The sequence below is a fragment of the Bacillus rossius genome, chromosome 2 (assembly GCF_032445375.1).
Source record: "Bacillus rossius redtenbacheri isolate Brsri chromosome 2, Brsri_v3, whole genome shotgun sequence".
NCBI classification, from domain to species: Eukaryota; Metazoa; Arthropoda; class Insecta; order Phasmatodea; family Bacillidae; genus Bacillus; species Bacillus rossius.
Genome location: NC_086331.1, coordinates 65,649,763 through 65,662,260, shown reverse-complemented (window position 1 = coordinate 65,662,260; position 12,498 = coordinate 65,649,763). Strand labels below are relative to the sequence as shown.

Sequence of the window (12,498 nt, the reverse complement as noted above, 5' to 3'; positions counted from 1 at the left end):
ATATCCATTTTCAGGAAGCCTTTGAATCAGTGTCCACTTCGTTTACAGCGTATGAGATTGAGGTTACAGGAATACGATTTTGAACTTAAGTATATACCGGGTAAGGATCTAGCGATTGCAGACATGTTATCGAGGGTCACCAGAAAGCAAGAGGGCAAGGAAAGTTTTGATTCTGAAATAGAGGCTCATGTATGTGTCGTTCAGGAAAAATTACCTATGACAAAGGATCGCTTAGTAGAATTTCAACAGGAGACAGAGAAAGATGACGAATGGCAGAGGGTAATGGAATATACTAAGCAGGGTTGGCCATTGAGTAGTACAGAATGCAATAACTTAACAAGACTGTATTTCAAATACAGAGAGGAATTCTTTCGTGCGCAGTATAAAGGGCTTAAGTCAAAAAACACAACTTTTCGGGAGAGATAAAACTAACTTTAGAAAATAATGCAAAATCGCTTATTTGGTCTGTGTGTGCCATTATAAAATGATATATTGTTTTATATATCTGTTATCAATTAGAATGAAAATATCAGTAATATATAAATATTTAGTGCTTCTTTTGAAAATTTTAATTTTTTGTGACAGACTTATGCCCTTTGTATCTCACAAGATGTGACATAAGTCTTTTTAACCCTTGCAAGTTAAATGTAAACTCAAGTAACAACTACTTATCTATGTCGTAAAAACATTTAAGTTATACTACTTTATTTAAATCATATTATGAAATCATGCATAAATTATAATAAGACATTTTACTAATCCAATTTATGAAACTCAAAATACAATACAAAATACAAAAAATATAAAATAAATCAACAAATTTTACCCTTTCAGTAAGTCAAATTGTTCAATGTTGAAACCCAAAACAAAATCTGTAAAAAAAATTAATTATCAGAATACTAAAATGACAATAAAATTGGAAAGTAAAGGACATGATGGCAATAAACCATAGAAAAAAAAATTGCTCTAAATCATAGTTCGTCGGGATTAATTTCTATCAGATCAGGATCAATGCAAGAAGCATCAACCGATGTATTTAATTTTAAGTAAAATTCATGGAAAACTGAAGGTACAAGTGGAAGCAGGTCCAACAAGTCTTTTTTCTTTGCTGCAGAAATTGCAACATTGTCAGTGTACCTCTTCACAAGATGTGTGGTTTGGAGATTATTCTTACCCCTTCAAAGGTAGCTTAAATCTTTGAAAATACCTTCTTGAAGAGAATCTCTATAATGCAGCACTCCATAGTCTTTTAGATATCGCAGCCACTTTACACTGTGTCACTTGAATTGCTCGCCTTACTTGTTTACTTTCCTGACCACTAAGGGACCTTTTAACAAACCTGCAAAATCGAAGAACTCTTCTTGTGTCATTTATTTGACAGAAAGTTGCTGCTTCTGTCCTTTAGATCTTACAAGTTGATACCAATCGTGAGGGTGATTGATGGGAAAGGGAAGATTTTTCTTCTTCTTTTCGATCAGAGCATGATCCACATTGCACTCTATGTGAGTGTGTCCTGGAATGAGAAACTTATGATTGATGGCACAGATGTGAGGGAAGTCAGCCATGACTTTTGAAAACATTGCCGACACATGTGTGTTCTTATTTTGACCCCCACATGTGTCGGAGTAAAAAGTCACCTCCTTAACGTATTTGGGTAAACAACTTAAATGGTGGTACACGCACGATGCAATTTCATTAGCACCTCTCCCTGCAATAGCTTCATGCTACATGTAATTCGTAGATTTGCCAGTTGCCGTATCATGCACGGTTAAATTATATGTCCATAACTGGCATTTGTAAAATGCAACAGAAGACGAAACAAATGGCGTAGGCAAACACTGTTGCAGATCAAATGTAAAACACTTTTTGGTTGGATCTATTTTTGAGATGTTCTTGTCTGCTCTTTTTGACTCATATGCCAGATCTGCTTCTTCTTGATGTTTTTTTAGCACGTGTTCTGCCTCAGATTTGGCAGCATCATTTGAAGTGTCCATGGCTACTTTTATTTGCATTTGAAGGCTATCACATTTGTGCAAGTGTCTACTTTTGGCTTTTTAAATGACAGCTTCATGTTATGGAATTCATTCTCATAGAGTTTTCTAGAAACAGGCTTCTGAACCTTCTCACAGTACATGCCATACATGATTTTAAGGTTTAAATGTGAAGGCAGATATTGTTTGTCATTTCTCCGTCTTGTGTAGTGACTTTCATAAGCGGGGAAAGATTTTATGTGCGCTCTAACTTCTTCAAACTCTTCTTCAGTTTTTTTATTCGTTGTTGGCTTCTTACCGCGTTGGTCAGGTGATGTAATGCCACTGGTACTTGGTGATTTATTTTTTAGATCACATCTTATAACCTTTTCTTTTTCGTCAAGAGTATTACAGAAACATATTTTGCACACAGTTTGCCTGATTCCATGTATCTGAAAAGAATACACATTTGTCACTTCTCTCTTTTTGTTACTATCAATTTTTATTTTGCAAGTTACAACTTTTTCCTTTGTACTGATGTTAGAAGCTATGAGGGCCACTCGTTTGTCTCTGGAGCCTAAACTCCAGTACTCTGTAAAAATCTCAGTCTGCTTTTTTAAATCTAGTAATAAGTGGTATTTGTTTCTGCACTGTTTCGGTGGCTTGATTTCCCTTCCTGAAACTTCTTTACCCTTATAGTTCAAGTAAGGCATTCCAGAGTTCTTCTTATCTTTCCGTTCTTTACGAACCTTTCTGGACCACTTACTTTCCTTGGTTGTAGAAACCCTTTCTTGATATGAAGATTGCTTATCACAATTTGGAACATTTTCTTTAGGAAGATTTTCATTGAAATTTTCTCCACTTTTATCCTCACTGCAGGTTTCTTTCTCCGTACTAAGTGAAGTCTGTATAGAATAAGATGGCACAGAAGAACAACAAACATTTGAAGAATTACCCAGACATACCTCATTCTCATTTAAATTAGCTCGTACAGAACTGTACTGAACATCTGAAATATTGCCGAGGTGCAATTGATTGTGAGTCACACTACTTATCACAGAGTTGCACGGAACATCTGAACAATAACCAATATCTTGCTTATTATGACAGAAAGAAGAAGATCGCTGTATATTGGAAGAATTACCAAAATCGGAGTTATTTTCATCCAAAATTATTGGCACAGAATTGCACTGAACCTATGAAGAATTACCAACATCTTGTTGATTGTGGTACAAGGACGAGGAGCACTGAATATTTGAAGGATTTAAAATATCTGATTGCCTCAAATTTAAACGAACTGGTACAGAGATACACTCAATATTTGAGGACTTACAAAAGTCACTTTGGTTATCACAGTAAGTAACTGTCTTAGCCCACTTATCAAGATTTAAAATATCCTTCTTGACTTTATTAAAGTCTTTCTCTGCATCTTGTGTAGTAAGTCTCATTTTTTTTTTATTTTTGCACCCTCTTCTTCGCTGCTTTCACTCTCAACAATGGAAACATACATTCCGTCACTTATCACCTTCTATTTTTTCGTCAACCATGGCCGGTAAAACAATATTTTGTACTGATGGCACAATGCGAAATTCTTCAAAAATGGTTTCACATTCGTTCACATATTTATGCAACCCAGGATACATTACTGGAAGTGGTGATGAACTAGCATACTCACTTTCCGGATCATTTAAACCTGCAACAATGGAAAGATTAACCTAGACATTTTTATTACTAACAAAATTATCTGTTAACATATTGTGCTGCATTTTATAGAATTTACCTCGAGCGTGTAATATTTAAAAAATTCGAAAATTCATTTGAAGAAGCTTAATATGTCGGAGATGGTAATTCAGTACATTTTAAGCTTTATCCAACAGATAGCAGCACACATATTAAAAGGAATGTGAATAAAATCAACTTCAGAACTGACTGCATTTTTTTTTAAAAATAACTTTTGTGGAATCACAGCAACTGAGTTGGTTAAAGTTAATCACAGCACCCAAATAGTCAAGTTAGTAATAAAAACATATAACAGTGTAATTTCTTGGCTACTTTGCACATAATAAATAGTACTTAATAGAAATAACAAAACATTAATTTTATCAAAATAAAAAAAATTGATAGTTGTCAGGCTCGAAACCTCAACCCTTATGCCATCACACTAAGCATGCACATTAACTGACTGAGCTACCATATCTAATCCTACAGTAATGGGAGATTCAAGTATATTTTAATACTTTTGTAGCACAGTGTTAAACACATCTAAAAGTAAAGTTTTATTTTTTATCTTTTGAAGTTAAAGAAGCAAAATCTTACAAAGTTTATTACGTAATTAGGCCTACTCACTAAATCCAAAACTAAATCGGCTGTGGTGTACTGTATAGTAATATTACTAAACCCAAAATATTAAAATTACTACTTTAACGGGTTTGAGTGAATAATGTTTAATAAACGAAAAGTTCTTAAACGAAAAGCTAACAGACTTTAATTAAACCATACTGCACATGCTAACACCTAACTAACTACAAATCAAAGTTTACTACTGACCCGTTGTTTCATTTCTAGAGTTTACATCTTGCAAAGCCATGCCTACAATTCTCTTGCTGCGTTCTCCCATATTTAATACACCGTATAAGAGAAAAAACACAGTTAAATCTTTATATGTACAGGACTAGCATCTTGAAATTTTACATCTCACAACACACCAACAATGTAAATAGTACTGCAATTATAATAAACATGAAACAAATGAAAATAATGGCGCTAGTAACGAGGGGCAGGATTACCAACATTGGTTGCCGAAATGAGTGTGACCGCCGGATTTATCTTGTTTAGTGATTTAAAAATATACAGACATTAAAACTACCAATAAAATGATTTGTACATGCGAAAATACGACTTACGGCTTTTATATCTCTCTAATCAAAATTGCATAACATGACTTATGCCAAATAAATCACTCTGACAAAAATATGTTATACTGGTCTAAAGAGCACATATTGACATAACCCTTAGTACAGATTGATAAAAGGTAGTCAAAATGGCATATCATGACTTATGCCATTTAGATCACGCACACAAAAGTATTTTATAATGGTCTAAAGGTCACATGTTGACGTAAGTCCTTTGTACATACTACATATAGATAAAAGCACTCAAAATGGCATAACATGACTTATGCCATTTAGAACACATGAAACAAAAGTATTTTATAATGACCTAAAGGGCATATGTTGACATAAGCCCTTTATACAGATCGCACATTTGAATTTTTGACTTAAGTCAATTAAACCAACGCTTATAACGGCCGCTATTATTAATTTTAGACGCATGCCCTTTGTACCATTGGAAAGCTTGGATTTTTCTGAGCATAACAGTATAAATATCTAAAAATTCAACTTTTTTGACTTAAGCCCTTTATACCGCGCACGAAAGAATTGTTTGTACATAATGGATTGTTGTATAAAACACATCAAGTAGTGGTACCAAAAGAGTTAAGACAGAAAATGTTAGCAAAAATACACTATCATCATTGTGGCATAGAGAAATGCAAAAACAGGGCAAGACAACATTTATATTGGCCAGGGATGACCGTATCAATTGAAAATTTAGTGGGTAACTGTGAGGCATGTATTCAGTTTCAAAAAAGGCAATCTACAGAACCCTTACTGACTAGGATGTCAGAAGAACCATGGCTTATGTTAGGAACTGATATTTTCTATTACAGAAATAAAAACTTTCTCATAGTGGTGGACTATTTCACGAAATTCACTGAAATTGTAGAACTTTGTAATATGTCAAGTGAGGAAACAGTCAGGAAACTCAAATCTATTCTAGCAAGACAAGGTATTCCAGAAACAATATATTCTGACAATGGGCCACAATTTAATAATAAATCGTTTAGGGACTTTGCTAAGAATAAGAAATAGGGTTTTCAACATATAACTTCGAGCCCAAATTATCCAGCATCTAACGGAATGGTAGAGCGTCAAATACAAACAGTCAAAAGAATGTTAAAAAGAATCAATCTAGAACAAAAGTGACTTAGCATTACTAGAACTCAGAAATACACCTGTGTCTAGTACTATTCCATCATCAGCAGAACTATTGTACAACAGAAAAGTTAGGAGCATGCTAAGCTTACAAAATACAACCAGCACCCAAAATTATCATAACCAAATTGTGCAGGAATTAAGGAAAAGAAATGGACGTAGTTATGCAAACAGGAACCAACCCACAATTTTGGTATATTTTATTTGAAAATAAATTAAAATAGTACAAGGTTGATTTTACCATCGTTGCTATTATTATATCAGTATTTATACTAGACCATTAAAATTATACCCACATTATATTATCAATAGGAGAATAACAATTTATAATTAACTTTAACTTCAAAATACTCAGAATAGGTTTCATGTGGGTTGGTTCCTTTTTGCATAACTACGTCCAAATATAGTCAATAAACATTATCATGATAGGAAAACTAAGGCATTAACAGAACAGGTAGAAGGGGAAGTAGTGTATTTTGAGGACGCAGAGGTGGGGAGTCGACCTTTAAGGAAGGGACGTATTCAGCAAATGAGTACAGTAGGACCCAGAACTTATCTAGTGGAAACTGAAAAGGGCAACATTGTCAGGAGAAACCGTCAACATCTTTATAAGACGGGGAATCAGGTTCAGTTTAACAAAATGGACAGAAAAGAGTAAGTATGCAATGATGAAGCGGTGGAAGCCGATTGTGGGGGCAAGGAAATTATGGGTCATAGGGAAGTCTCTCAAACTAACAAACAACAGTGGGCAGAGGGTGATTCTAAAACTGACAGTAATGGGACCACAAACAAGAATCAAGAGAATTCAGGCACTCATAAAACACCCAGTGGAAGAATATGTATTAAGCCTAAGTATTTGGAAGATTATATGTAAAGGGGTAATGTATACCATGTATAAAATGTAAAAAATGGGAAGATGTCATATATGTGTGATGGTGTGGTCTATGGACCGGAAGTGTGTATTGGCAAGGCAACGATGACAAGCAATGTGAGAGTTGATGTTTAAATAAAAGTATGGTTATCACAAACCATTTAGAAATATTGTGTTCTTATTTAATATGTAAACACCCATACATGACACCCCTGGATACGCCTATGCCTCATTAAGTAGCCAGTGCTCTGCCATGCCTCAATACAACAGAAACTGTTACTCACTGTGTCTAAGGGTGGTATTCTAAAATGTTCGGGGAAGGTAGCGACTAAGCACTGCCTTGTTGAGATACAACCGTAAGCTAACTCGCGGACAGTATTCTAGAACGTGCCCAAACTGAATCCCAGTACGGAAGCAAATCAGCAGCCGTTTTAATAAATGGTGCCCTGCATGAGGCTAGAAACTAGTTTCAATGCATTCTAGCAGATGTTTCGCAACCACTGATACAATTGTTATGATAAAAATACTAGAGATAACAGCACCATTCATTGCTCAAAAATAGTACCACCTTTCTAATTTTTTGAAGTACTTTTTCAGTTGCGATCATTTCTTGTATTCCAGAATAGTTTTGCTATCGTAAAGTTTAATTTGTACACAAACACACTTGGTATGTCCCCCAATGATCACAAAAATGATTATATACGAGTTAATGGCGCCAGGCGCAAGTCCGCTATCTCGAAGAAATCAACGAAAAAGTGAGCTCTGTGCATGCGCAGAATTTAGGCAATAGATCGGCAATGGATAGGACACCAAAATCTGTTCCCTAAAAATAAGGGACTAGCCATGTACTATCATGCACTAGGAATACGGTTAGGGTGCAGGTGTTGCATATGCAATACATAAACCTTATTTTTGTGTCTTGGAAACCAGCCTATGAAATGTCACAGAAATCTTTGTTCCTCAGGACAATGGCCTTTTGGATGGAGAAACCACTTAAATTATGCCAGTTCAGCAATAAATAGATACTGAAGTTTAAAATCACACAAAAAGGTGAATTTTACTCTTCAGGCTATTTTTTTCTTAATGTTGTTTTATGAAAATTTGTGTTGATTGAGCCAACTCAGTCTGACATGTAATGTACGTTAATTTCTAGAAATTATTGTTATTTAAGGATTATGCCTGCACTTACATTTGTTGTTTGGTCGCAAACATTGTCACCAGATGTTTAGTCAATGTGATTTTGGAACTGAAAAAATGCATGCAAATGATCATAATTATGAAAACTTGCATGACTTTTTTTACTGCTATTAACATGAAGCAGCACCCAAATATTGCAAAAATTTGTACTTATGTTTAATTGCATTTATGTAAATCCTGGAAACTACAAATTACCACAGACACATATGTCAAATTACCAAACAAGCAACACAACACACAGGTACCCACAAATTTAAGATAGCCAAACGAGGCAATAGCACTTCTATAATATGTACACTTCATGTTTAACATGATTTTAGGCAAGCTGATGAAATACGAGTAGAAGCATTAAGCTACCGCAACAACTCTCTCTCCTAGAAGTATAATTTATGCTTGTTTATCTTACATAATTACTAACAGTTCACACGGAAAATTGTTACAATAAGTAGAAAACAGAAGATTAATAATTTTAGCACCAATAGCCCATCTGAATCACAATCCAAGACCTAAAACTGTTTATTTTGAAAGATAACAGGCCTCAATTACACCTTTCAAAATCAACAAATGTAGCATTTATATGAAGGCTTTTTACAAAAGTGGTAAGAAAATTTGTGCTATCCACCCTTTTATATTCATACAAGTCTTTGTGTTTAATTTTAAAAGTGGTGCACCTCCAACTTACTTCTGCCAACAACTAGCACTACAATTACTAGATAACCAAAGTTAATATTTAAATATATCAATATAAATTACCATGAATGACAAAATGAATCAAATTGGAGGTGTACCGCCATTGAAATAAGGCCTCCATATTTGTCACATCAATAAATAAATCCTTGATTCATTTTACAGGGTGGTTAGCAACACAATGATGAACTCTGGCATACCAGACTTCTTGGAGTTCACTTGTAAATCTCATGATTAACTAATCATTACTCATTATAAAACAATTTTACAAAATATGTTGGATACAAAATATGTTATAATCTAGGAACCATACAAAATTGCTATGGATTTGTAAAAGGCAATATTGTATATTATTTTTATATGCAGGTTTAGAATAATCAGATGGTACATGTAAATTCAATTCTACTAAAAAAGAAACTGTGTCAAAATAATCAAATAATGCTGGCTAACTTACCTACTTTATTCTTAAGGTTTTGCCTCAATTTCCATGCTACATTATTACATTTTCATGAAAGTATTTTTGTTTTAGGGCAATTCCAGTGGATGTTTCACTATACTCATTGAGTCTGAATTCGAAAAACATAAGCTGCAAGTTCGTAACAAAAAATATTAATTGAATACATAGATAATACCTGGGGATAGTACACACCTTTGAATATGAAACTGAACAAATAATTTACTGAAAACAAAGTATTTAAAAGACAACACTTAACATCTCAATAAAGTTTAACTGAACAAAGTTCTACAACCATTGCAAAAGTTTTCGCTGTCATAAAATGACTGGGGTTACATAAATCTTATATCACATACAGTTTTGCAATATGGAAGAATAGTTGTTTGTTGTTGCAAATTTTTCTGTCAGATGTATGCTAAACATAATCTGCTGTTCATAAAATATCAAGCAAGTACATATTCACAATTAAAATTTTTTGTTTTACAATATTGATGAAACTTTGCTTCTGTGTTTCCAAAGTCAAGTACTAATGCAATTAATCTTGTGTAGTCACATTTTTTAATATTACTACCTACAAATCTGTTAACTTTCAAAATATTAAAACTCCAACATGGTGGGTAAGAACAAGGAATAAGCATGTCTGGTAATAAACACAAAAAAATTTTTTTTATAGATTCTTATATCCAATACTTTTTAATTTTTCATGTCACAAGCCAGCATATTTAGGAGCAACCTCATGCACACACATTTTCTTCCAGTCAGCAAATTGTATGGACATTTCATCGTAATTTATAAATAAAAAAAAACATTTCATTGTGTCAATATTGAAAGCAATAAAAATCTTTATCACAGACAGTTTGTAACACTATATGAAAGAAAACTCTTAAGATATGTAATATTTTAAATTAAATTATTTGATTGAAAAAATACATAAATACAATCAACAGAAGAATATTTAACTTTACAGAGAACCACTTAACTTAGACTTACAAACTACAAAAATTATCTCTCATTAACAACACAGTTGCTTGGCTTCTGGGTTAAAGCCGCGTCTGAGGTAAATATATCACAGAAGTTTCCGTCGACATTGCATTCACCCAACATCAAGGTAGAGTTACCTACTGAGGTTTATTATAAGGTCTCTTGCCTTTTTAATACTCTTGCCTGAAAGGGGAGTGTTTCCTGATTGGTTGCAGCTTTGGGCCAATAGGGAAAATCTCCCCTCTCAGGCAAGAGTATTAAAATGGCAAGAGACCTTGTAATAACCTCAGTAGGTAACTCTACCCTGATGAAAATTGAATGCAATGTCGACCGAAACATCAGTGATGTATTTACCTCAGACGCGGCTATAACCCAGAAGCCAAGCAACTTAAGACAATTGCCGTGAAAGCCTACAATCTTTATCATCAACAACATAATTTATCCGTAAATTACCTCAATTTATATACTGCAAGTAAAAAAATTTGTGGTACATTTATTAGAGGGTGCTAGAACATAACTAGACAAGCACAAATCATGAGACAATATATGCTCTGAACTAAAATAAAGAAGCACTAGAGGGATGTACATGCTCAGTTATAAATGAGACAGAAAGAGACTATGACAATTCACACACCTTGTATGCCTGAAATTCCTTCTGTAATTTACAGATGAGCCCCTTCGTACAGATTTGGTGTGATTGCTAAAAGTTCTTGCATCTGGCACGCACCTTGTTACGAAACGTTCTTGTTACAACCTTTGTGCTTTCCTTGCATTGCCATCTATAAGCCCGATCATGTAATGCATGTTAGCCTTCTCTTTATTCATGTACACATTTATCTTGTAAGAGATCTACAGCAGAAATGAGGACAGTTTTTGTGAACTGCACTTTTAAATAGTTTGCTGGAAAGAGCTCTCTAGCACTAGATCGATTGAGTTCCAAGCATACATTGTATGGTGACTTGTGCTTGTCTAGTTGCTATCACTCCCTAACGTATGTACTACAAATTCTTAAACATTCTATATATGCTCTTATGACTGCTGGGAAGAAAGGTTACTTTCAGACATTTCAAAAAATATATATACTGTAATTGGTTTTGAGATCAGTTATTTGGAAAGAACTTCATGTTAAGAACATTAATAAATTTGATCTTCATTGTCTGTTTAAAATTTTTATACCATTCTATCACAGCTCTTCTCCTCTCTACTTTTTCATCTAATGTAAGTTGCATTTCCTGACTAAGAACAGCTGGCAATTCATGCCAATTTTTTAAAAATATCACAGGTGCATAATGGGACTTCAAAAGCCGTAATGGTGAATTTGATGATGTGCCATCACAAATTCCAGGTGTAACTTTATCTTCTATTACGGGAATACTACCAAGAGACAAAGCCTCATAAATTCTGTAGCATTCGGTGTTCATTCCAACTGGACTAAGAGTCAGATCTGACTTTAGCAGAGATCCAATGTACAGTCCAAGGCTTTCTTCAGTCTCCAGAGGCTGCCATCTAATGAAATAAAAACTCTTTAAAATGTATTGCACAAATAAATAGATTCCTGGTAAACTTTTCATACTTAACATTTATATTTGTCTTTTAATATTAATAATGGAATGTTCCATAGTCATATTGTAAGATGCAAAGTCTTTATTTTAACTTGTACAAGTACTCTTTTTAATTCAATTTAAATTTTTACTGTCAGAATAGAATTTATATCCATGTACCCTACAAATAAAACTACAAATTTATGAAGTGTTAAAATAAAGGCAAGCATATAAATACACATACAAGAAGCTAAATACTTACTGACAGTGAAACATACATATAACAAGCTTTTCTGAAAGATGTGCATAAACCGGGACATACTTTACCTAACTGGTGACTAGTTAGTTTGATGAACTAGAACCCTGTAGTATTATACAGCTCCTGCTTATAACACTTTCCTGCTTGAAACAATATTGTTACAGTCCCAGAATGGGTGTCATTAAATAAAAGTAATAAATTTCCTGTGTACAACATTTCATGTTTTAATGTTTCCTGCTAACATCATAAAATAAGTGTATAAAACAGTAAAATTTACTATCTTTTTGTAAAATGATTGTCCTCAATTAAGTAGTTTGATACTTATTAATTTCAAACCAGCAGATTAAATAATAATGGGATTTGTAAAAAAAAAAAATACTTGGTTTTAAATTAAGCTCCAATAGCAGCCGATATCTTTAAGCTTTTAATTTACTGTGACTTTACTTACATGTTGGCTATTTGAAATTGAATGACTGTGTCAGAATC

General features: G+C 33.7%; 1 protein-coding gene across 12 annotated transcripts in view; it reads right to left on the bottom strand.

The window, feature by feature from the left end:
* Positions 1 to 12,498, bottom strand: part of LOC134529340 (ribitol-5-phosphate xylosyltransferase 1-like) — a 92,496-nt gene that overhangs the window by 22,059 nt on the left and 57,939 nt on the right. For 2 of the 12 annotated variants that reach the window (XR_010074536.1, XR_010074537.1), the window contains exon 5: positions 8,083 to 11,718. Coding sequence is in view for 3 of the 12 variants with exons in the window: in XM_063363299.1 (XP_063219369.1) it covers positions 11,313 to 11,718 (406 nt within the window). In the remaining 9 variants the exon portion in view is untranslated. Of the gene's footprint in view, positions 1 to 688; positions 11,719 to 12,498 lie in introns of those variants that run through there. The other 10 variants (XM_063363299.1, XM_063363300.1, XR_010074540.1 and 7 more) reach the window with 9 other exon arrangements.